The following is a 24496-nucleotide window of genomic DNA, read 5'->3' on the forward strand; positions in this document are numbered from 1 at the left end:
AGGGCTCCCCCAAAACCAGCCGTGCTCGGGGGGGTGTGCAAACCCACCGGCAGCGCCGGGATGCCGAGTGACGGAGCCCCACGTGCCAGCTCACCCCTGACTGTCCCCCTACTCCATCCCTGCCCCATGTTCCCCCCAGCCTCCCGGCCCCGGGGCGATGCCCATGGTGGGGAGGGGACACGGGGGGGACACAGCAAGGGCGCAGGGCCACCCCCCGATAGCGCCGTCCCGGCGGATGCGGAGCAGATAGGGTTTCCGATGGTTATCGGGCCGGTGCAGAGCGGAGACACTGACCTCTTTGTTCCAGGGAGAACAAGGAAGGGCTTGGTGCAGGGGCTGGGGCCACGGAGGGGAGCCAGCGTGGACACCCTGGGGTGCTGGGAACTCCCTTGGGGTGCTGGGAACTCCCTTGGGGTGCTGGGAGCACCCTGGGGTGCTGCGGGCCACCTGGGTCCCACAAGGGCCCCCCTCCCTTGGGCTGTACCCATAGGTCTCCCCATGCACGGAGCAAATCTCCGCAGAGACCCTCCTCTCCCTCCTGGCTGCGACGCCACGGAGGGGCCACCATGGGTCCCCAGCCCACGTGCCACCAGCCGCACCCGTCCCCACGTCCCCTGCAGGGGGGGTCCCTAAGCCCCCAGCCCCATTTCCCACCCGCTCTCCGCAGGGGCAGGCGGGCTCCCGCAGCGGCAGCGGGGTGCGGGCGCTGGCGTGTGCCCCCGCGGGGCGGGCACACGCGTGTGCGAGGGGTTTTATCACGCTGCCGGCACCCGGCTCCCGGCGGTGATAAGGCCTCAACCGGCTGCGACTGTCAGGCTGAGTCGGAGGGTTTAGAAATATTGGGACGAATAATTAGATTTCATATCGTTACCGCGGCAGCCATCAGAGGATCAGGCAGATTAATTTCCCCCCCCCCCCCCCGCCCCGTCGCCCTTTCTGCTCATTAATATTCATTAGGGATGCGGGGAAGCAGAGCTGGGTGCTGGCTGGGAGCTCCCTGACCTCACCGCTGCCAGCCCACCCACCCCCCCGCCCCGCCCCTGACCCCAGCCCGTTTCGGGGAGCGGTGCTCACCCCCTCTCCCTGCCCTCCCCAGAGCCCACCCGTGACGCTGGTGCTGGGGGACGAGAGCTGCTGGCTGTCCCGGCTGCCCCTCGTGTCCGGAGAGCCCGACGCCAACGCTGTGATCTACAGGAAGGGTTGGTACCGGTGCCACGTGTCCCCCTGCCCGGGCTGGGGGGCTCTGGGGGGTTGGGGACCCGGCGCTTGGCTCTGGGAAGGGGTGCTGCCGCCCAGGAACGGGTCACTGTCCCCCATCCATCCCATGCCCGCTGCTGGTGCTTGCCCACCCCACCCATGACACACACCCACACCCCCCCCCCCCCAATGTCTGCTGGGGCAGCGTCTGCTCCTCTGCGACCATCCCTGGGGGTTTGTCCCCCATCCCAGCCCTCCCCGGCTGTCCGGCTGCTGGGGGCTCTGAGGGTCCCAGCGTGCAGTGACTGGTGCGAACGTTGGTGCAAGCGTTACTGGCGTGCAACTTGGGCAAGACGCGGTGCGAGACGCGGTGCAAGACTCGGCGCGAGCGTTACCGCACGCGTGGGGGGGCGAGGGTCGGCTGCAAGCAGGGGGTGCAAGGCCCCGCGCAGGCCTTGCTGCACGTGTGGGTGCAAGTATTGGTGCAGGCGTTGGTGCAAGCCCGAGCAGGAGCCTCTTGGCAGGCAGGGCCGTGCCAGGCAGCGCTCCGGCACAGGCAGACACCGCCATCTCCAGGCAGGCTGGGGCTCAGCCATGAAGCACCCAGGCGCTGCCAGGGGGGGAGCAGGGGGACAGAGGGGGACAATGGGGGCCCAGAGCCATGCACAGGCAGCACAGCAGCAAGATGGAGGGTTGGGGGGGGTGGGGGGTGGGGGGGGGTGGGGGGTGGGGGTCTGTGCTGAGCGCTGCCTCCCCCTCCCCACCTTCAGACGAAGCCCTGTGGTGCCGGACGACGCGTGCCCTGCGGGAGGACGAGGCCGTGTGTGCCTTCGTGGTGGCGGAACCGCCGGCCATCCCCAACCACCACGCGGTGAAAGCAGAGCCCGGTGACTCGCCGTACCCGGCGGCGCTGCATTCGGACATCCAGCTGCTGCCGCAGCAAGCCGGCATGGCCGCCATCCTGGCCACCGCCGTGGTGAACAGTGAGTCCCCAGGGATGGGGAGGCGAGGGCGGAGGGGGGACACACACGACCCATGGTGCAGCCCATGGGGCCAGGACCATGCCAGAGGTCGCCAGCCCATCGTACAAGCGATCTCTGTCCCTTTTCCTCCGCAGAGGACGTCTTCCCGTGCAAGGACTGCGGGATCTGGTACCGGAGCGAGCGCAACCTGCAAGCCCACTTGATGTACTACTGTGCCAGCCGGCAAAGCGCCGGCTCGCCCGCCCTGGAGGAGAAGGCCAAGGAGACCTACCCCAACGAGCGCATCTGCCCCTTCCCCCAGTGCAAGAAAAGCTGCCCCAGCGCCAGCTCCCTGGAGATCCACATGCGGAGCCACAGCGGTACGGCACGGCACGGCACGGCACGGCACGGCGTGCTGCTGCAGCCTGGGGATGGCGAGCCACATGCAAGGACCCTCAGAGCCAGCTGGGTGGAGGGGAAGGGAGGCTGCAGGGCTGCAGCACCAGTTAGAGGAGGTCCTCCCCCAGCTGGGTTACTGGTTTGGGGTGACTCACTTGTGGGTTTGCCCTGGAAAGCTGGAGGGGGCATCCTGCTTCCCGCAGCCAGCTCCCTCCCGGCCGGCACAGCCCCATGGGGTGTCCCCGGGGTCTGCGTCCCCCTCTTTGCTTAGCACTGAGGCGTCCGCCTGTCCGTCCCTCCTGCAGGAGAGCGGCCGTTCGTCTGCCTGATCTGCCTGTCCGCCTTCACCACGAAAGCCAACTGCGAGCGTCACCTGAAGGTGCACACGGACACCCTGAACGGTGAGTGACCGCGGCCAGGCGTCCCCGCGGGGACAGCCCTGTCCCATCCCCTCCAGCACAGCCTGCGGACGGGGACCCGCTCCCCACGGGTCTCTGCCTGCCCTGGCGGGTGCCATCCTTGCCCGCTCAGCCCCCGGTGCCGTGTTCCCCGCAGGCATCTGCCACAGCTGTGGCTTCATCTCCACCACGAGGGACATCCTCTACAGCCACCTGGTCACCAACCACATGATCTGCCAGCCGGGCTCCAAGGGAGAGGTGTACTCACCGGGGCCAACCCTGCCCGCCACCAAACCCCTCGCCCCCGGTGGGTACCGCGGGCTGCAGCCACGGGGAGGGGGGGGACACGCGTGCCAGCGCCCCGCGCGAAGCCTGGCATCGCCACCGCGAGCTGCGGCCCCACACGGCTCCGGCTGCAGGGAGGGAGGCAGGGGACGGGGCGAGCATGGCTGTGCCGGCGATTTCGGGTGACGCCGGTGCCTCTCTCTCCCCTGGGCAGGGCTGAGCCAGGCGAACACCGCGCCCCTGCGGAAGTGCAGCCTGCCGGCGGCGTTCCTGCCCGAGGGGCTGCCCGCGCTGCCGCAACACGTGGTGCTGCACGGCCCCCTGCCCGCCCCACCGCCCGGCCCCGACGCCGCGCTCCCCCCGGCACAGCCCACCTCGCCCCCCGACACCAGGGCCGGCAAGCTCTCGCCACCCGCCCAGCCGCAGAACGGTGAAGGACCGTCGTCGTCATCCTCCTCATCATCCTCCTCATCCTCATCTTCCTCGTCCTCCTCCTCCGGCGAGGCCGTCCGCATCAAGGAGGAGCCCGCCGGCAGCCCCGTGAGCGAAGCGGAGGCGCCAAAAAGCGGTGGTCCCGGGGAGGGGGGCGGCAGCCCCGACGCCTGCTCCCGGACCTCGTCGCCGCGCAGCCTGCCCTCGGCGAAGGTCAAGTTGGAGCTCGCCAGCCCCACGCCGGGCTCCAGCCCGGTGCCCAGCGAGCCGGGGACGGGCACGGCCGGCGGCACCGTCTTCCTCCCCCAGTACGTGTTCAGCCACGAAGCCGCGGTGGTGCCGCAGGCGTCGGAGATCCTGGCGAAGATGTCGGAGCTGGTGCACAGCCGGCTGAAGCAGGGCCACGGCGGCGCGGTGCCGCCCGCCGTCTACGCCGGCACGCCGGTGCCCAAGGGTGCCACGTGCTTCGAGTGCGAGATCACCTTCAACAACATCAACAACTACTACGTGCACAAGCGCCTCTACTGCTCCAGCCGGCACCTCGCCGAGGACAGCCCCCCTGGGGCGCGCAAGCTCAAAGCCCCCCCTGGGGCACCCAAGGGTCCCCCCGCCCAGGGGACGCTGCTGTCCCCCCCGGCAGGCGACGGGCAGGGGACGCCGGCGGGGGACGGGGACGCCGCCCGGGATGCCACGCCGCCGGCCGCGGCGCTGGAGGTGAAGACAGAAGAGGGGGGTGGCAAAGCGGGGTCCCCTGAGGTGGAGGGGGGGTCGGGGCGGTGCAGCGAGGACAGCCAGAGCCCCAGCAGCTCGGCGGGGGACGAGGGGGACGAGGACCCCAGCAAGACGCTGTGCGAGGCGTGCAACATCCGCTTCAGCCGCCACGAGACCTACGTGGTGCACAAGCGTTTCTACTGCGCCTCCCGCCACGACCCCCCTCTCCGCCGCGCCGCCGCCGCCCCCAAAGTCCCCTTCTTGCCCCAGCCCCTCCGCACCCGCAAACGCCGCAAGCTCTACGAGATCCACGGGGCCGCCGCTCGCCGCCCCGCCGAACCCCCGCCGGGTCCCGACCCGCCGCCAGCCCCCGAGCCACCGGGAGCTGCTCCCTCGCCCCGCTCCAGCCCGGATACCGACGGTCCCATCGACCTGAGCAAGAAGCCGCGGCGGCAGGGCGAACCGGTGCCGGCACCGCTGCTGCCCTTGGCCGACTACCACGAATGCACCGCCTGCCGCCTCAGCTTCAACAGCCTCGACAGCTACCTGGCCCACAAGAAATACCAGTGCCCGGCCACCCCGCTGCAGCCTCGCACCCTCGAGCACCTCCAGAAGATGAAGGCGGCCATGCCCGCGCCCCTCAAGGGGCGGCGCAGCCCCGGCAGCCCCGGCGAGGGGGACCCCGAAGGTGTGCGGGTGAGGGCGGCTCCGGCGGGGAGCCCCGGCGTCCCTTACCCTGGTGCGGCGGCGGACTCGCTGCAGCGTCACGCCAAGGGTCCCCTGCCACCCCCGGCGGGGAAAGGACCCCTCTCTGCCTGTCCCTACTGTCCCCTCAACGGGGCCATCAAGGGCGACCTCCTCGAGCACTTCCGTAACGCCCACGGGCTCTTCGTGGCCAAGCCGGCGGTGGCCGGGCAGGGGCTCCCCGACACCCCGGTGCCCGGTGCCGGCAGGACGCCCGACCCCCCGCTGCCCACGGTGTCACCCCCCCGCCCGCCTGCCCCCCGCCTCCACCGGGACAGCTTCAACGGCAAGGAGGGGCGGGATGGCAGCGGCAGCCCCCGGCCCCCCGCTTCACCCCGGCCCCCCGCTTCACCCGGAGCCCCCGAGGGACTGCGGGAAGGCGCCCGCAAACCCCCCACACCCCCCACCTACACGGACAGGGGGGTGCAGACCCCCCCGGCCAAGGCTGTGCCGGGCCCCGTGCCCAATGGCAACCACAGGTACTGTCGCCTCTGCAACATCAAGTTCAGCAGCCTCTCCACCTTCATCGCCCACAAGAAGTATTACTGCTCCTCCCACGCCGCCGAGCACGTCAAGTAAAGCCCCCCACATCCCCCCCCCCCCCCCCCAATGCCCCCCCACCACCGCTTTGGGGGCTGCCGGGGCTGGGAGACCGGGAAATGGGCAGCACCCCTGTCTTGAAGAGGCTGGGGTGATGGAGGACCCCCCAGGGTGGCTTCAGCATCCAGAGGTGCCTCAGGTGTCCCCAAACTTCACCCCGAGTCGAGGGGGTCCCGCACATCCCGGGCTGAGGATCCTGGGGAGGGGGGAACACTGCGGTGCTGGCAGTGGGGGGGCCGGTCCCCCCCCCGGCCCACGGTGAGTGCAGTGCCCCTCCTTCTGCCCCTGCGGCCGATGCCACAGGGAAACTGAGGCAGGGGGAAGGAAGGCCCACGGCCTTGCCCCAGCTAGGGTGGGGAGGCTGCAGGGGGGCTCTGCCCCCAGATAGACACTACAGGGATGGGGACGGGGGGATGGCACGGCTGGGCTTGCCCCCCAGGCACCCTAGGAAGCGTGTGGGTGCCCCCCACCACGGACCGGACCCTGGAAGGAGGCAGCACTGAAGGCGAGGGACGAAGCTACCCTGGGAACCGTGTGTATAAGTGTGTACAGAAATAAATATGTCTAATAAAGCCGGGCTGCCACCTGCGTGCGGGTGGGGGACACTGCGACGGCTGGCGCAGCCCCCCCGTCACCCCTGGGGACAGGGACGTGGCGGGCGTATGGCCGCGGGGTGGCAAGGGCAGCCTGCAAGAGGAGGGCAGAGCGCAGCGTCCCCCTGGCACCTCTCGGTGGCACCCAGCTCACCCCAGGTGTCAGGCATCTGTGCCACGGGGTGATGGCAGCTGCCAGCTCTGATGGCTCGTTAATTAATCAGGCTAATGAAGGTGGGCTGTGCTGCCCCAAGGCCAGCTTGGCTGTTCCCAGGCGGGAGCCCCAGACCCCTGCAGCGGGGTCCCCAGGTGAGCATGGCTGAAGTTCTGCATCCCCTGCAGTGCATCACAGGGCCGGGGGTGCCCATAAGCACCCCCACTTCTCTTCCCACAGCTCGCCCCAGTGCTTCCCAGTACAGCAGAGGTGGGGGATGGATCATTCCCTTCCATCCCGGCTTGCCCACCCTGGCTGGCAGGGCTTGTACCTCAGGGATCCAGGGTGGGCTCCCCCTCTCCCACTTGGGGGCAGCCCCCCCAGTTGCCCAGTCGATATAACCCCATGTCGCCCAGGCTCTTGTTTTGTTTCCCAGTCTGGTGGCCCTGGAGCTGCGGGGCAGTTGCCAGCCCCATGGGGCACGGCCAGGGCAGCACCAGCCCAGGGGGTTGTGCAAGGCTGGGGCTGCAGCAGCTCCCCCCACCCAGGGCTGCTAAAGGGGGGTCAGGGACCCAAACACACTCCCCACACCCCCCCCAAACACTCCATGCCAGCCCTGCACTGGGTGCCAAGGGGGTCAGGGTCCCCAGCAGCAAGACCACCAGCAGCACAGGGTGTCATTCATCCCTTTAAACAGGGCAAGAAGAGGCTTTGTGCCAACTGCCAAGGGCAAGGGGGGGTCGGGGTGAAGGGAGCCCCTTTGCACCATCCCCTTCTCATGGCTTATTGCAGTGCTGGGCATGGGGGGGGTGGATGTCTCAGCTCTGTGCCAGCCAGGGAGGAGGACAGAGGCAGCAGCTCCCTGGGGGAGCTCTTGTGACAGGTCCCCTCCTCACCCGCTCTTGCGCCACCACCCAGCACAGCCCCAGGGTGCCAAGCAGGGCGAGGGGCTGAGCCCCCGCCACCCCCAGCAAAGACAAGATGCAGCTGAAGTCAGCAGAACTTTACTTAAATAAATATATTTACAGAACAGCAGATTATTACAGAGAAGAGCTGGCCTCGCTCAGCCAGCGGGGTGCAAGGAGAGCCTGTGCCAGCCACCATGGCAGCCCCCCCTGCCCCAGGCATTGACCTAGCAGGAGGCTGGGGCCCCCCAGGACTTAGGGAAGGGTGACAAAGGGCACCCAACCCTCACTGCAGCGTCTTCCTGCGGGGCAGGGGTGGGAGGCTGCGGGGCAGGAGGCTCTGCAGTGCTGGGCTGCTCTCGGCCTCCTTCGGCTCCTCCGTGGCATCCAGGAGCTGCTGCATGTAGCAGGAGGTGCCGAGGAGGACGTGGCCGGTGGCTTGCATGGTGAAGAGCATCCAACGCAGGGCTTCCCTGGAGGGGGAAGGGGAAGAGAGAAGGGTGAGCAGCCTTCCTTGCACCCCACGGAGGGTCTCTGTGCAGCGGGGCTGGTCCCCCCACTCCAGCCCCCAACCCCGGCACTCACTTCATCAGCCGCTTGGCGCCGTAGCAGCGCAGGTCGTAGGACATGCTGTAGGTGCCGTAGAGGGTGGCTTTGACGTTGAGGCAGCCCAGGTCCCGCGGGTTGGTCTTGTAGAGGTCGAAGGTGATGCAGGCGATGTCGATCCTCCGAGGGGGCTTGCGAGACAAGCTGAGCTGGTAGCCGGGCGTCTAGGGGAGAGCGGGACCAGGGTTACCCCGTGGTACCCCCACCCTCCCACTCCCACCTCACCCAGCATCCCAGGTACCTCCCGGCGAGCATCCCATCATCTCCCCGGTGATCCCAGCGCAGGATGCGGGTGGGACAAACCAGGCTCCTGCCTCCATAACACCCCACCTTGCCTGCCCCCCCCCCCCCCCCCCCCCCCCAGCACCCAGGGGTGCGCTCGCTCACCTTGGAGGCCACCCAGGTCTGCCCCTTGCTCAGGGCCATCAGCACCGTGCCTTCCTCCAGCGTCCGGAAGAAAGCCTCCGTCTCCACCGCCGTGCCGTCCTCATCCAGCACCAGCAAGACGGGACCCGGGGCGAGCAGGGCGCTCTGAGCCTGCAAGTGGGGGGGGGCTGGGGGTGAGCAGGGCACCCACCACCCCCCTGGACAGGCCCCCCCCCCCCCCCCAAGGATCCAGCCCCCCCAGCTCACCTGACGCAGCAGCTCGGCGAGGCTCTGTGCCATGATGCCCTTGCGCAGGCTGCGGTCCCAGTTGCAGACACGGTAGGGTCGGGGGCGTGGGACTGGGCTCGACAGCAGCTGCTGGGTCATGGAGGCACTCGCCGAGACACATCTGGGGGGGGGGAAAATCGGGGTGTCCTGAGCCCCACTGCCAGCCCCAGGCAGCACCAGCCCCCCGTCAAGACTCAGCGGGGAGCAGTGCATCCTCTCAGGGAGGGCTGAGAGGTGCCAAAGCAGGGAGGGCCCCCATGTCCCCCCACCCCGGGGACGGTGGCTCCCCAGTACTTACTTGGAGACAGGAGCAGCCAAGCGCAGGCTCAGGGACTTGGCGTAATCCATCTGGGCAAGGAGCACGGTCCAGCCTGCTGGGGAGGAAGGATTCAGCCCTGGGCAGGGAGTGGGGGGGGGGGGGGGTGTTTCTCCAGCTTCTTGTTGCTTGAGGAGACCCTTTCCCACCAGTACCTCCACCAGTGCTCAGCTCCAGCACAGCTGCCTTTACGCCGGAGCTGTGGCTGCCCTTTGGCCAGAGCCAGGAGGTGGTGGCCACCTCGGGCAGAGTCTGTCTGTCCCGCCAGCGGGGCTCTTGTGCAAGGCAGCGCACGTGGGGCCCTGAGTCAGCGCTGGAGCAAAGGTGAGGCACAGGCACAGGGCTGCACCCTCACCCCGGCCCCTTGGGGAGGGTGACAAGGGCATTGGGGAGTCAAGGGGAGCCCTGGTGGCAACCCCAAGCCTGTTGCTGCAGGGGTATCTCCAGTTAGGAGCCTGCTGGGGGGAGCCTGGGGAGCTGGAGGACCATCCCCATCCCCATCCCCACTCACCTCCAGTAAACCCCAGCACATCCCCATCCCCATCCCATCCCCACTCACCTCCAGTAAACCCCAGCACATCCCCATCCCCATCCCATCCCCACTCACCTCCAGTAAACCCCAGCACATCCCCATCCCCATCCCATCCCCACTCACCTCCAGTAAACCCCAGCACATCCCCATCCCCATCCCATCCCCACTCACCTCCAGTAAACCCGGTCCCATCCCCATCCCTACTCACCTCCAGTAAACCCCAGCACATCCCCATCCCCATCCCCATCCCCATCCCCATCCCCATCCCCATCCCCATCCCCATCCCCATCCCCATCCCCATCCCCATCCCCATCCCCATCCCCATCCCCATCCCCATCCCCATCCCCATCCCCATCCCCATCCCCATCCCCATCCCCACTCACCTCCAGTAAACACCAGCACCTCTCCACTAGATCGTTTCCACACCCCCCCCCAACTCACCTTATATACCTGTCATTCAAAGACTCCGCCCACCCAACCCCACCCCTCCTGCTTCAGCCAATCCCCTCCTGGCCTGCTGGCACAAGGGGTGTGGCCAAGGCAGGGGGCGGGGCCAGCCTGGCGCCGAGGGGGGGGGGGGGGGCGGGGCGGGGGGGGAGGGATGAAGGAGCATCCCCGGGGCTGCCCCGAGGGACCATCCTACACCCCAGACCTGCCAGCACCCCACGGGCTGCCCCCAGCAAGCCCCCTCCCAGTGCCCCCAGCAAGCCTCCTTCCAGTGCCCCCAGTAAGTTTCCTCCCACTGCTCCCAGTAAGCCCACTCCTAGCGCCCCCACTGAGCCCCCTCTCAGTGACCCCAGCGAGCCCACTCCCAGTGCCTCCAGTAAGTCCCCTCCCAGTGCTCCCAGTAAGCCCACTCCTAGTGCCCCCACTGAGCCCCCTCTCAGTGACCTCAGTGAGCCTCCTCCCAGTGCCACCAGTGAGCCCCTTCCAGTGCGCCCAGTAAGTCTCCTCCCAGTGCCCTCAGCAAGCTCCCTCCCAGTGCCACCAGTGAGCCCCTCCCAGTGTCACCAGTGAGCCCCTTCCAGTGCCACCAGCAAGCTCCCTCCCAGTGCCCCCAGTGAGCCCCTTCCAGTGCCCCCAGCGAGCCCCCTCCTAGCACCCCCAGTACGCTGCTCATTTTGCATCCCCGGGACTGAATTTGGCCCCAGTTGGAGAGCTGGGAAGGGCAAGTGGCCCACGGGGCTGTTGTGACAGTCGGGGCAGGGGGCAGGGGGTAGGGGGCACGGTGCCCTGGGGTTGCCAAAGCCCGGCTGGAGCCCGGCCGGAGGGGCTGGAGCGGCCGTGGGTGCCAGTGGAGCTGCAGCAGCGGGAAGGGGGGGGGGGGCATGGGGGGCCAGTGGCCCAGGACCTCAGGGCCACTGCAAAGGACGCTGAGCCACGGGGGCAACCAGGTCACGAAGGTGCTGAGCACCCCCAGGGTGCGGGGCCACATCCTGGGCTGGGCGAGGAGCCGCGGGGATCCTGCAGCTCGTCCAGCCCGGGCCTGGGGAAAGCCCAGCGGGCACCCGCCCCACGGGGGGGGGCAGCCACGCGTGGGCACGTGTGTTCGCGTGTTTCTGCACGGGGGGTATGCGTTAACGTGCGGGCACACACGCGTGCACATCCGTGTGCGGGCCTGGTTAGCTCCGTGTTCCCGCGTGGCGCTCCGTGAGCGCGCCTTGCTGGGGGGGGGGGGGTCTCCACGGGTGGGCAGGCGTGGCTGTGCCCACGGTCACGCAGACCTGTGGGTACCCCCCTGCCCGCGCACACCCACGTCTGCAGACCGCCGCATGCAGGCACGCGTGTTCAGGCACCTCCCTGTGCATGCCCGTCCCCATGCACACGCGTGTTCTACCCGTGTGTGCGTGCAGCTGCGTTCACTCCAGGGTAACACACACCTCCACACGCCCTCGTGTGCATACACCTCACCACGCTTGCATGCCTATCCCCGTGCATGCATGCATGTATGGCATGTGCATGCACATTTAGCTGCACATGTCCACCTGCATGTATGTGCACCTCCACGTGTGTGCATGCACACACAACCATCCCCGGGTGCACGTGTACCCTTCCACGTGTGTGCATACATGTACCTCCTCACGTGTGCATGCCTGTGTCCCTCATGTGTGCACCCCTCCCGGTGTGCACATGCACGTGTACCCACACTCATCCGTGCACGCTCACATGTGCACCCCTCCCTGCATGTGCACGCACGTATGCACCCCTCCTCACCTGTGCACGCACATATGCACCCCTCCTCGCATGTGCACGCGTGCGTGCACCCCTCCACCTGTGCACATGTGCGTGTGCCCGTGCATGTCTGTGCATGCACATGCGTGCACCCCAACACCTGCGCACAGGTGCATGTGCCCGTGCATGTCTGTGCATGCACATGCGTGCACCCCAACACCCGTGCACAGGTGTGTGTGCCCGTGCATGTCTGTGCATGCACATGTGTGCACCCCAACACCCGTGCACATGTGTGTGTGCCCGTGCATGTCTGTGCATGCACATGCGTGCACCCCAACACCTGTGCACAGGTGCGTGTGCCCGTGCATGTCTGTGCATGCACATGCGTGCACCCCAACACCTGTGCACGTGTATGTGCCCGTGCATGTCTGTGCATGCACATGCGTGCACCCCAACACCTGTGCACATGCGTGTGTGCCCGTGCATGTCTGTGCATGCACATGCGTGCACCCCAACACCTGTGCACATGTGTGTGTGCCCGTGCATGTCTGTGCATGCACATGCGTGCACCCCAACACCCGTGCACAGGTGCGTGTGCCCGTGCATGTCTGTGCATGCACATGTGTGCACCCCAACACCTGCGCACATGCGTGTGTGCCCATGCACATCCATGCACGCACACGTGTGCACCCCTTCCTGTGTGTGCACAGGTGTGCGCACCCTTCCTCGCCTGTGCACGCGCACATGCACCCCCCCCCCCCCACGTGTGCGCACACCCGCACACTCCCTCCCCCCCCCCATAGGCCCACCGCCGTCTGCGCGTCCCCTTTAAGGCGCGACCGCGGCGGCGGCGCGCGCGCGCGCCAGGGAAGGGGCGTGGTCAATAGGAGCGTGGTCAAAGGGAGCGCGCCCGCCCGCCCCGCCCTCCTTCCCCCCCCTCCCCCCCCCGGCGCGAGGGCCGTCGCGCCTGGATGACGTCACGCCATGGCCGCCTTGCGCTGCCGCGAGTAGAGGCCCCGGCCCGTCCCGCGCCGCAGCCGCCGCTTCGCCGCCGCCCCCCTCCCCACCTCACCCCTATCCTCCGCGTCTCCCCCCCAACCCCCGGCCCGGCTCCGCCGCCCCGGCCCGGCCCCGCCGCCTCCGCCCGCCCAGGTGAGCTGCTGCCCGCACGGCCGCGCTCGGCGGGCGCCGGCTGCGGCCTAGCGCCGGGGAAGGGGGAGGGGGGCGGGCCTGGGCGCCGGCGGAACCGGGGAAGGGGAGTCGGGGAGGGGGGGGGACATCGCCGGTGGGGGATGCTGGGGAGCAGAGGCACCCCCACGCACCCCGCGGTGAGGGGGGAGGGAGCTCTCGGTGGGGGTGCTGGGGAGGAAGGGGCGGCTCTGGCTGGAAATGGGGGGCGGGCCTAGCGGGAGGGGGGTGGGGGGAACGACACGGTTTGGGAAGGGGGAGTGTGGGGAGGGAAGCGGCGGTTGGAGGCGATGGGAGGGCGGCAGCCCCGGTTTAGAGCGCGGGGGGTGTGTTGGGATGGGGAGGGGGGGGGCTACTTGGCGAGGGGAGCCCTTAGTTTAGGGGGGGATTTGGGGAGGGCCGCCCCATTCGGTAGGGGTGCGGCCTTGCTTGGGGAGGGGGATGTTGAGGGGGGGACAGCCCCAGCTAGGTGGGGGGGTGGGGAATGTTGGGGAAGGGGGCAGCATCAGCATCGGAGGGGAACCGTAGTTTGGGGTGGGTTAGTTTTGGGTGGATGCTATGGAAAGGGGTGGTTGGAACTGGGGGTGCTGGGGGGGGGGGGTGCAGGCAGCTCTGACCATCCTTCCTCCCCAGGCAGGTGGGAATTGGGAGAGCTCCAGCAGCCTTGGCCCCGGGGGGCACAGCAGAACGACCTCAGCCTGGCAGGAGGCCCCGTGAGGTGAGGGAGAGGGGAGAAGGGCTGGGGAACCCCCACGGCAGCACCCACAGCTCGTGGGGATCCCTTCTGGGGTGGGTTTGTCACCCGTGGGGGTCCGTTCTGCGATGGGTGGGTGCATCACCCGGGTGACACTGCTCTGTGTTGTCCTCCCAGCGCTCCCTGCTCGGAGCTGCCGTGGTCTTTGTGAGCGCTGCAACACGTGGGTGCTTTAAATTCCCTCCATGAGTTGTCTCAGCGGGGTTGCCTCTCCTCAGAGCTGCCCTTTCAGCATCCGTGGTTGTATTTTTTTTGGCTGCCAGTGGTAGCTCAGCTCTTCTGAAGCGACTGTTAAAGGTGCTGTGGCAAGAGCAGCACCTCCAAGGGGTGAATCCTTTCTCCTGGCCTTCCTCAGGTTTGCTTAGAGGGAGGAAAAGGGTCACAGTTGAACCAAGACAACTCTTGGCAAGGCTCCTGAGCCAATGTTCTAAGCAAAATTCGACTCTTGAGAGGGATTCTTCACAAATCCTACAAAACACAGGGACAGCTGTGCTTGTTTTCGGCTGTGGGACCGAGGGGCTGATCAGTCAAAATTGGTGTTTGCTGCAGGGAGGGCTCTGTGTGCTCCAGCAACGGGAAAATGGTGTGGAAGCAAACTCCAGAAAATCAGTTACACTGTGGAAAGAAGCTCCAGCTGCTCACGGGGCCTTTTCTCTTCAGGTTTCGGTCCCAAAGTCTGGCTGGCGGGAAGCAGCGGTTAACGTTCTGGCTCGGAGCTCTCTTGAGCTCTTCTTTAAAAATCAGCCCGCTGAAAGTGGCTGTCACCAAGCGATTCTCTTAAATTCACACTGAAAGGCGGCTCAGTTTTCTGCCTTAAAAGCTTCCCTGGCAGCTGCTGGGTAGTGGAAGTCTGCTGTGCATCTTCACAGTCAGTGCTTCTCTGAGGATGGCAGAGAAGTGTATTTTGTCGTTAATTAACCCTGCTAATGACCGTAGTTTCACTCCAAGCGAAGGACTGGCTGCTTTGCTGTTGTTCTACACCTCTCGTCAGCTTTACATGACGCTCCCTTCCTTGATCACGAGGTGTTTTATTTTTTTCTCCTCCTATTTTCGCCGCTCTCCCGTATTTTTCCCCCCCCCCCGTTGTGATTCCTGCCTTTCATTTCTGTTTGGCTTCTGTTTTCCAGTGCTTTGTTCCCTAAATCTTTCGGGGGTGCGTTTCTCTGCTCGCCTGTCCTGTCAGCACTATGGCCCATTCATTCTCCTCAACTCTCTCGTCATCCTTCACCCATCCTCGTGGCTGAACTCAGACTGTGCCCCAGAACTTTCCTGTTCTGCCTTAACCCCTGGTTTTCGTGTTACCTGGTGAATGGAAACATTTTGATTTTGCATCAGGCTGTTTGGCTGGTAGAAAGTGGTTGAGTTGGTTTTTTTTTTTTCCTCCTTCCTATCACAAAGATTCCTGCCTGAAGCACGGAGGTTCCTTGCTGCTTCCCTTTGTGGCTGCCCCAGGAGCTGGGAGGTCTCCGCTGGGGGGTGCAGAAGTTGGGTACGTGCTTGGTTCTTGCCGCTTGACTGGTGATTTGTGAGATTTTGAGACTGAAGCTGATGGCTCTGTCTGTTTTCTGTAGGGTACTTGGTGCCTTCCTGGTGCTGGAACCATCCCGAACCATTGATTCCCTTGCTGAACCCAAGGTGTTTTCCTTATTTGCTTGGAAAACCCTTTTTGCAGCACCCTGTAAAGGCTCAGCCTTGGAGGGAGGAGTTTAATGAATGGAAATAATGCTTGCCAGGAGGGTTTTTGACTTGATGGCTGTTTCAAATCCCATCCTAACTCACAGCTTTATCCTGTAGGTGCTGCTGTGGGTTAGAGTAAGCCGCCATCCCTTCCATACTAGTTCCAGGTCATCTGCTGCCAAGACACTACCTGCAGCAGCAAGTCAGTTGTACCCAAAGCTCAGCTTTATGGGCTTCATGGAAGATGCTGCTCAAAGTTCTCACGGGTTCTAGTTGAAAACAGCACAGCACAGAGCAAGAAACAAAACAGAATTTGAGCCTCCTGCCAGCCATGGGCACTGTGGAGAGCCAGGGATCCCGGGATCCCGCCAGGGGAACGCGGCGCTGCCTCGGAGTAGTGTCCAGGCTAAAACCTGGCGTTGCTTCCTTCTAGTGCTGTGCCTGTTGGTGCCGTTCGTTGAACAGAGAGTAGAAGTGGGGCTGGATCTTGAAAACAGACCTGCTGCTCAGAATTCCAGCCCTCTGACTCGTCTGCCTTGGGCAAATCACCTAACAAAAGTGTCAGGTTAAAAATACTGTATAAAGCGCGTCCTGGGATTGCCTGACTGTGGTGAAGTTGGGTTTTAAAAAGCAACTGAAGTAGCAAAGGGCTTTTCTCTTGCTGCCTTTAGTGCTGTGTCAAGGCTTCTGAATCTCAGTGCTGTGTTTTACCTTAAAGTCTTGGATATCATTAAGCTTGGGAAAAAATATATGTGTTATGATATGGCCAAAGCAGATGAATTTCAGTTTCCCTAACAGCTCCTTGACGTGCAGTGCCTTCTTACTGGGTGAGAGGAGTGGGGGGGAAAGCTGTGTAACTTTATATGGTTTCCAGTAAGGCTGTGAGCCTTAGGTGGGAACCAGATGGGCCCCTTCATTGTTGCATCCAAGTCCTTGCAGGTTAGGACAGCCCCGTGAGCGCCCAGCTTAGCAGGAGCATCTCTCCTCCACCGTGACACCCTGACGAAGCTGAGGAGCCATTAATGCTTCATTCCCTGCTTTGAAAACTTCCAAAGCTCAGTCTGTGAAACTTCAGCACGTGTGTTGTGTAACTAAAAACTCCTCTTTTTCTGCCAGAGCTGACTCTTGGGTGTGAATCGGCCGCCTCGGAGGCAGGAGGGTGCTGCCCCTGCCCCTGCCAGCACCCTGTGCCCGTGGGGGCAGAGAGGTGAGGGGCTGCAGGGAGAGGAGAGGCGGCTTTGTGCCGAAGGAAGCTGCAGATCCTTGCAGCTGAACATCCCCACGGACACCAGCTGTTTTCATCCTCCTCCTGGACGATGCTAGGCACGTCGCTTCGGTGTGGTTTCTGTCATTTCTAGATCCCTGGTGGCCAAGGGGCCACACTTTGGTTTGCAAAACCTGCCGGGGGTTCTCGGTGGTAGCTGAGCGTAGTGGAGTTCTGCTTGGGCTGCTGAGCGTGCTGCGGTGCTGCTGAAATCAAGATGATAAAGCCCCAGGCCTTTTATTGAGGGGGTTTCTTCGCTTTGTACCTTGGGTAGCCTCTAATAGTGGTGGCTCACAGCACTGGCAGGGACGTGGCACGCCACCAGGGACTGGCTGGGGCACGAGGACCCAAAAGGAGCACCTGGAGGGACAATCTTGCTCGACCTGAGCGTTCTCTGTGGGGACAGCGAGTGCCATCTGGCTCACACCGGGGAGGATGGCTACTGCAGGTGGGCTGGCTGGAAAGTTCAGCTGTCAAATACTTGGTTTCTTTGCTGAAAATGTGTGAGCTGCTTTTAAAGGGGCTTTTAACTCGGCGAGGCTTGCACAAGTGATGCTGGAGACCGTAGAAGACTTACTTCTGGCTGGAAGTTGCGCTTGCTCCTCAGCCTCTCGGTGGAAAGGCAGCACCGACGTGTTTAGCCTGGCGAAGCGAGGGGTTCGTGAGCCTCTTCTGAAACGCTCGGTGACCTGTCCTGAACGGGTCTGCTTCAGAGGCAGAGAAAATGAAAATTGGACACCCCCTTTGGGCAGATGAAGTCAGTTTTGTGACAGGAGGGGTTGTGAGGCTTTGCCCGACGGCAGCTTTGCCCGAGCTGCCCGGGATTTTAAAGGCACGTCTGAAGGTAAAGCGCCGCTGAGGGAGAAGTGTTGTTCTGTCCCTGGTCCTTGCCCCATCGTCCGAAGCTACAAGTCAAACAATCTTATGTGTAGGCTAGAAGTTAATTTTTTGCTTTTATAAGTGGTTTTGAAGACCCTAAGAAGCTGGCTTGGTTTTAAGGCACAAAACTTCGAAGCGGATGGTGGGGGATGAAACCCGTGTACCCCTTAGGTCAGCGTTGCTCGGTTTGAAATGCTTCCGTGTTGTCATTTTTCTGGTGTTTGTATGTGCAACTGAAGGAGAGTAGAAAGCAAAAAAAAAAACCCACCCTAAATAAACAAAAAAACCCAAAACTACCCCTTCAAAAAGCCTTGCAGGATTCCAGAGACTCGGGATAAACTGTGGCTTGCAGGTTATTGTGAGACAGCGCTTGGGATGTGCCGTTTAAACTGGAGTTAAGCTTGCTACCGTGCAACGAATCAGCCTGTTGGAGCTTGAAAGGAAGCTTCAGTGGCTACAGCAAGTACTCCAGCACTTCACAAAATCCTCACTATGCTACTCTTGCCTTGCATAATGTTCAATTAGTTCTTTTTTCTACAAACAAGTGACTACAAGAACTACCGATGAGCTCAGTGATCAGGCATTCTCCCGTCTCACATCACCCTTCTGTGACATTGCTGGTGCCTGTGAGCTTGTTGTTGGAATGCTGCACCTTCTTCCCTCGCTCTCCTCCTGGGCTCAGAGCCTTGGGGCTGCACAGGACCAGCTGGAGGACAAGTTACTGTCTTTATTTCCCTGGTAGCAGGAGGAGTTGCTGGGGCAGCGAGTTAGGGCGAGGCTAGCCTGACTTTTGGGTGGCTGCTTGAGCACCCTCTTGCCATCGTGCAGCAGAAACGCTCTTTAGTCCTGTCCCATCCTCAGTCTGACTGTTTGCTTCTCATTGCCACCTCCCTATTTGCTTTTTTTCCTCCTTCTGATGTTACCTTTGCCTATCAGGGGGTTGCTTTGGGGCGTTTCCGTGCAGTTACGCGTCAGATTGAAGCGAAAATCTGGCTCGTGGCTTTTGGGGGTACCTTGTCTGCGTGAACTTGGAGCCACAGCCCTCAGAGACTGGCTGAACTGTGAAATAATTCGGTGTAAGAGGTGGTGGAGGAACTGTAAGCACCTTCTGTGCATTGCCTGCGCAGACAGAGGTGCCGGGGGGGCCGTAAGGGCTGTGGCTGTTACTGGAATCCGGAGAAATACGCCCCGAAAATGGACTGCGAGGGTTCTGCGAACCCCCTTCGCTTGGGCTGTCATTTGTGGTGTTTCTTATCATTTCTGCAGATGGAAATTAATAGAAAATTACCCTAACTGATGGATACCCTGGATTTTTATAGTGGCTTTAGTAGGTGCTGGTAGAGGTGAAGGTTTTATCACCTGGTGGTGAGGAACGCGTTCGTGTTTGTTTTCCCCCCATCCCTCTGAAGGTCTCGGACGTGGGGTGACATCTAGATCACTTAAAAGCTTTTTCTTTGGTGCTGCTTATTTGCAAGAAATCAGAAAACAAATTTCCTGAGCGCAGCTGCGCTGGACAGCTTTTCTGTTTCTGCTGGCCTCGGCAGGCTGACCTCTCGGATGGCATACGCGAAGCTGTCCTACCTGCACGCAGCGTGGAGCTTCTCAGGCGCTTGGGCAATTAAAATCGCTGCCTTAAACTTGCTCTTCAAGCCAGTTACAATTTGTGAACTCAGCCCCAGCCTTTATGCACTCAGTAAGAATATCATTTCAGGTTACATCCTGTTGAACTGTCCAGAGCTGCTATCGCAGGAGGCAGTTGCCGTCTTTTAATTTGGCTTTTAGCTTTTCAGTTAAAATCAGAGCTTTTTTTGTGAGCGAGAGCCAACTTCCCCAAATGTGCAGAGAAACAAGAGCAGCCGGGAGGAAGCTCGAAATGTGACTCTTCTGCTGCTCGGGGCCCTGTTGAATGTTGAGACCATCCTCACATTTAGCAGTTTGCTAATGATCTGCGCAGGGCTCGGCCTAGAGCTTAGTTGTCAGGACTGACCTCGGCTCGTGCTGCTTCTGGGAGTGGTTTTCATGGTATTTCTTTTTTTTTTTTTAGCTCCTTCTCTGCAGATTTCCAGTAGTATAACGAGCAGCGTTTTCTCGAGCGTGACTTTCATCTTGAGAATTTGCTGCAAATAACCAGCTAATAATGCCTTCACGAGGGTGAAGGCAGGAGATGTTATCTCCGTGATGACAGCACATCTAGCAGCGTACAAGACACATAACAGCCCTGGTCCTGGCAAGTATAGGAAGAAGCACACGAGTAGCACGGGTAGCAAAGCTGTCCTGCCTGCCTGCTAACACACAGAAGAGGTGCTGCGTGTTCCCTGCGCTTACCCTCCTGCTGTATTTCAGCACTGAGACACACACACACACACACCCCCCCTGTTGTGTCCTTACCAAAATGTTTGGGGTTACAGGTGCTGCTTGGGTTTGGTTTTGGTCACATTTACAGCGCGTGGCAGTCGGGATGCTGCGGCTCAGGGTGCCTTCTGCCTGTCTGTTCGTGCTCTTTGAGGGTAAACGGCAGCCTTTAATATGCAGAACCCGTCGGAGGAGCGTAGCAGAGAGGAGTGATAGGGTGGCTGAGGAAAAGGTTAAGTGGTGCAGAGCTTAATGACTTGTATTTCACCAAGGATTGCTGGATGTGTTTAAAGGAGCTAGCAGAGTCTTGTATTTGTAGCATTTCTGCTCCAATCAAACAGCAGGTAAAAATCTGGTGATTTCTGCCGTGTTTTTGTTGCACCAGCAGTAAATGTGCTTGCAGGGAGGTTGTAGCTCGGGGCAGGTGAAGTAAAACGTGGTCCATATGAAGACAAAAAAGTCCTGTTGATTTGTAACCCCACGGCTTTTCTTTAGCCCTAAATGTGCTTCTGTAAGCCTTGGGTTTGTCTTTAGCTTTTCCTTTCTGCCTGATGGCTGCCTGAGCTTGTTCCAGACCCTTGGGTTTGGAGCAGGAGGTGACATATACCGAAACAGGGGATTTATTTCCCTGGAAAGGTGCTGCCTTGAGAGGAGCTGGTGCCTCTGAGCTGTTCCACACTGGTACAACCAGAGAACTGCGGTAGGTGCTTGTATCTCTCTGATATCAGTCGGCCACCTCGGTGCTGGCAAACCTGCCGAGACGCCTCTCTCAGCTCGGGCTCTTCTGAGGCAGCCCAGCCCTGTTGGTTGGTGCTGAGGGGGGCGAGGACGGAGTTGCTGTCACTTACAGGGCTAAGACACGCTGCAGCAAGAGACCACAGCGGAAGGGTAAGAGTATGGTCAGCAAGAGCTTTTGCCTAGATATGAACTGGTAATCTTCCCAGTAAGAGACAGCTCAGCCAGCTCCTTAGGTCAGACATTTCTTCTGTAGTTCGTAGGGTTTTGTTCTCCAGAGTAAAATAAATAGCTGTATGGGCTGGGGATTTTTCCCCTGCTTTACATCTTGTCCCTTCCTGTTGCATTTACTGTGCTTGTTCTAAGCAGACATCTGATTTTTAGCTTCCACCAAGCACGTGCTCGCGCTCAGCTTCTAGCAAAAGGGCATGATGCAGATCACTGTGAGGTTGATCCGCTGCTTGGAAGGAATTTTGACTCTTTCCTGTATAAAGCAGGTGGAGATTAGGTGGCGATACATGCGCTGCCTGAATTAAACCTGATTAAAAGTCCAAGAGTTTTCATGAACACATACTGCCCTTGCTTTCTTCTCCATTCTGGATGCAGCGTAACAAGTGCTATAAATATATAGGGTGTTTTTCCAGCACCCCTGTAAGTCACGCTCCTGTGGCTCTTCAGGAGTCGGTGCGATTTGCGGTGCCACGTGCTTGTGGTTACAAAAGACACCCCGACATCTGGCCCTGTGTTCTGAAGCTCCCTCACCTCTTCGCAGAAGCAACGGCGCTGCTGGTTGTGCCTGGGGTGAGAGCTGCTTTGGGACTTCTCATGGTGGTGTGGTGGGAGTGCTTGTGCAGCCTCACCTCGAACTTGTAGGTGAAATTCCAACCTCGAGCTCCAGTGGTGGATGTGAAGAGTAGCGCCCTCCTGTCTAGTCTGGGACAATATTGGAATCGGTTCTTTGTGCAGTTTAAACTCTTGTTTTCTTTTTGAAGGTACTGTGATAAGCCGTGTTCATGAATTCAAGCACCCTTTTCTTCCCTAGGAGGTAAATTAGAAGAGTATTAATTCTGCAAGGTGAGCCTTTCTCGATTTCCCAGCTTGTTCCCCGTAACAAGTGTTGTTTTCTGCCCTCTGCAGACTATTGGGCACTGATGGACGTTTCCGACAGCCCTGAGCGAAACCCCTGCTCTCCTGACGAAGAGGACCAGCAGCTTTCTGATGATGAAGTCCTGAAGGAGAGCGGTTCAGACCGGGAACTTGACGGAGAGGGTGGGCAAGGCAGCGTCCTGGGAGAGGAGGAGGATGCAGGCCGGGGACTGAGTCATGGTGAAGAGGAGAACCACTCGGATGAAGAGGACCGCTTAAGCGAAACCAAGTCTCAGGAGTCTGACAACAACGAGCAGAGCGGGGAGCTGAAGAGCCCTCCGCCTCGCAAGGGAGAGGAGGAAGACCGGACGAATGACCTCGGTGATGAAGCGTCCTCTGTCACCCGTGAGCTAGATGAGCATGAGTTGGACTATGACGAGGAAGTTCCTGAGGAACCAAGTGCTGCTGCTGCCGAGGAGGATGGTGAGAAAGCTGCTGGGGAGGATGATGAGGAAGAGGAGAAAGGAGATGATGCCCATGAAGATGAGAAAAAATCCAGCAGCAAAAGTGATGATGAAAAGGACGGCCAGGATCCCCTCAAGGAGAAGAAGAAGGAAGAAGACGATGGAGAAATTGATGATGGAGAAATCGATGTAAGTAGGAGCTGGTGGGGAGAGGCCTGTCCTTGTGTTTCAGAGCTGTTTGGCTCTTAGGCTGCCACCCCTGCCTCCCTTCTTGGGCGTGAATATCGGTGCTGGCTGTGTCCCCAGTGTGCAGGTGACACACGTTTTCTTTGGAGGTAGGACCGTGCTGTGGACCAAGTCCTAAACTCGGTGGGCAGGCTGTCTAGTGCCACGTACTGCAGAAAAGTCAGATGCCCTCACAGATAAGCTTTGTTCCCGTTGACTATGGAAGAGCTCCAGTGCTTTCTGCCCCAGCTCTTGAAGGACTCTTGGATGATGCCGACAGCAAATTCCTTAGCCGTGGATTAGGCGTTCCTAGGCTGTCCCCTAGGAGGCCGGTGCTGCCACGTGCTTGGGGCATCGGGTGGGCGCAGGGAGCCCGTGGTCCTGAGCTGTTGGTTGGGCTTTGGCGGCCTCTGGGTGCCTGGAAGAGGAAGGGAAGGTGCTGCAGGCGGCCCCTGCGCGTGGTTTGGGGGGTGTGTTCGGGGATGGGCGGCCCCAGTAGCTGCTGTTTCACAGCTGAGAAGGGAAAAAATCACAACGTGGTTTTAATTGTGGTGGTGATTAAGGCAAATAGCCCTCCTTACTTGAATCCAAGTAGTGGGAGTGCAAAGTGCTGCCAAGAGAAATCTGTGGTCCAGAGCACCTACCTGGCTCTGCTCCTGGCCATCCGTGCCAAAAACGCTCCTGCCCAGCCAGGCTCGGTTGGGGCAGCGGGGTGGGCACGTCCTGGTGACCAGGCAAGGAAGTGATGGACTGGGGATGGGGTCACTGCGGGGGCAAGGAAGGGAGGGCTCAGATTTGGGAGATGGTTTTGCCTTCCAGTCCCTATTGCTGTGTTAGCTGACTTGGCCACGAGCTTGGGAAGCTCACGGAGCCTCGCTGGAGAGACCCTCCTCCCTTTTTATTGAAGAGTGGTATCTTGTGCCTTTTTATTACTCTAAGGGCGCTTCGACAAGTCCTGTTGTTTAAAAAAAAAAGTGATGTGATTTTTCTTCGTTGTGCCCATTCTGGCAGGTGATCGTTAAACATGTATTTTCCAAAAGTTTTGTGTGCTTCTGATTCAGTTAGAAGGAATTTCAGCGTATTGTGGAAGAGTCCAGGCAGGGGGAAAGTAAATTCCTGGAATCCTGACTCCATGCCTGCTTCTTGATTAAAATATGAATGCTTTCCTTTAGAGTCTAAGGCATTCTTGGGAGCGCTCTCCTCACAAAGCCCAAGATGAATCTGTACTCTGGTTTTCATACATTAACTCATAACAGGGTTCCCAGCTGCCTGATTCCAAGGAGACCTCCCAGAAATAAATACTTTCCCTTTTGTTCAAGTACAGCATTTGCAAAGACTTCACACAGTTCTTTTGAAAGAAGCAGAGTTGAGCTGGTTATACCATTCACGTGCTGTTGAATGCCATCCTCAGCTTTGGGGGAAGCTGTTAAATCTCTGCATTTTATTCTGCTTTCAGAGTCCTGTCTTGGACGACGGGGAGGGGGGGAATATTAAAGCAAATTTTGACTTGAATGTATGTGTAGTCTTCAAAATCCACTCGTGTGCGGGAGAGCTGTCTTTGTGTTGCCCTCAGGCGTGTGGCAGAAGAGGCTGTTAACTCCTCTCTCTGAACATACTTCGTTTCTCTACAGCCCAGTGATGGTTTTTCCTCCTTTCCAGCTGCTAAACCGATCGAAGTGCATAACTGTCCTCATCTTTTCCATGTAGACAACTGCTCTCGCTGCCCCAGGAGTGCGGCGATTGCCACGCAAAGGGAAGGTCTCCACCAGATGCTCCCTCTTCAGATGTGGTTCACAGGCTGAAAGCTGCTGTGGTGGTGAAATGGAGGCAGCCAAAGGGGAAGGCCAGGGTGTCTTTTAGGATAAATAACATATTTCCTTGCCAGATACTTCTGACAACTCTCTGGTCATGTCTGCCTTTGCCTTCTCTCTTTTTAGCTCCTTTTGACTTTTCAGGTGCAGCCCAATAAAGCCAGGGAAGGGTTTTGTTTTTTTTTTTCTTTCCCTGAAGACCAGAGGCAAAAGGCTGGTACTTTAAAGCTTCAACAACTTTCTTCTGGAGGTGTTTGATGACTTCTGTTTCATGTTCCTCCCCTGCGGTTCTTAATCTTTGGAGCAACATCCATCTCCCAGAATTTCTTCCTGGGGCTGCTGTGCCTGGGGGTGACACAAGGTTTTGTTCGAGCCGATTCACAGCTCCTCTGTGGAGTTGA

General features: G+C 60.7%; 3 protein-coding genes across 10 annotated transcripts in view; 2 read left to right on the forward strand and 1 right to left on the reverse strand.

Moving 5' to 3' along the window:
* Positions 1 to 5718, forward strand: part of ZFPM1 (zinc finger protein, FOG family member 1) — a 38280-nt gene extending 32562 nt beyond the window's left edge. The window contains 6 exon segments of the mRNA XM_086468836.1: positions 1097 to 1199; positions 1968 to 2180; positions 2315 to 2539; positions 2864 to 2959; positions 3114 to 3263; positions 3456 to 5718. Coding sequence (XP_086324962.1) covers positions 1097 to 1199; positions 1968 to 2180; positions 2315 to 2539; positions 2864 to 2959; positions 3114 to 3263; positions 3456 to 5707 — 3039 coding nt within the window. The 3' untranslated portion in view covers positions 5708 to 5718.
* A 1948-nt stretch (positions 5719 to 7666) lies between these two features.
* Positions 7667 to 8988, reverse strand: CIDEC (cell death inducing DFFA like effector c). The gene is made up of 5 exons (XM_086469369.1): positions 8939 to 8988; positions 8620 to 8761; positions 8374 to 8523; positions 7966 to 8150; positions 7667 to 7853 (listed from the first exon to the last, which is right to left on the reverse strand). Exons 1-5 carry the CDS (start codon positions 8986 to 8988, stop codon positions 7667 to 7669), a joined length of 714 nt encoding a protein of 237 aa, XP_086325495.1.
* A 12658-nt stretch (positions 8989 to 21646) lies between these two features.
* Positions 21647 to 24496, forward strand: part of ZC3H18 (zinc finger CCCH-type containing 18) — a 39527-nt gene continuing 36677 nt past the window's right edge. For 7 of the 8 annotated variants that reach the window (XM_086468928.1, XM_086468929.1, XM_086468924.1 and 4 more), the window contains exon 1: positions 21654 to 22248. In XM_086468928.1, the coding sequence (XP_086325054.1) occupies positions 21661 to 22248 (588 nt within the window). In that variant the 5' untranslated portion in view covers positions 21654 to 21660. Of the gene's footprint in view, positions 22249 to 24496 lie in introns of all 8 variants that reach the window. The other variant, XM_086468932.1, reaches the window with a different exon arrangement.

This window comes from Leptosomus discolor, chromosome 8 (genome assembly GCF_034619465.1).
Source record: "Leptosomus discolor isolate bLepDis1 chromosome 8, bLepDis1.hap2, whole genome shotgun sequence".
In the NCBI taxonomy this organism is placed as follows: Eukaryota; Metazoa; Chordata; class Aves; order Leptosomiformes; family Leptosomidae; genus Leptosomus; species Leptosomus discolor.

What these genes read in the sequence shown, in the direction of transcription:
- CIDEC (XM_086469369.1), bottom strand. Translation starts at nt 8,988, where the DNA reads ATGGATTACGCCAAGTCCCTGAGCCTGCGCTTGGCTGCTCCTGTCTCC. An exon ending in TCGCCGAGCTGCTGCGTCAG is followed by an intron (nt 8,524 to 8,619) that starts GTGAGCTGGGGG and finishes CCCCACTTGCAG; the next exon opens with GCTCAGAGCGCCCTGCTCGC. An exon ending in AGACCTGGGTGGCCTCCAAG is followed by an intron (nt 8,151 to 8,373) that starts GTGAGCGAGCGC and finishes GCTCTCCCCTAG; the next exon opens with ACGCCCGGCTACCAGCTCAG.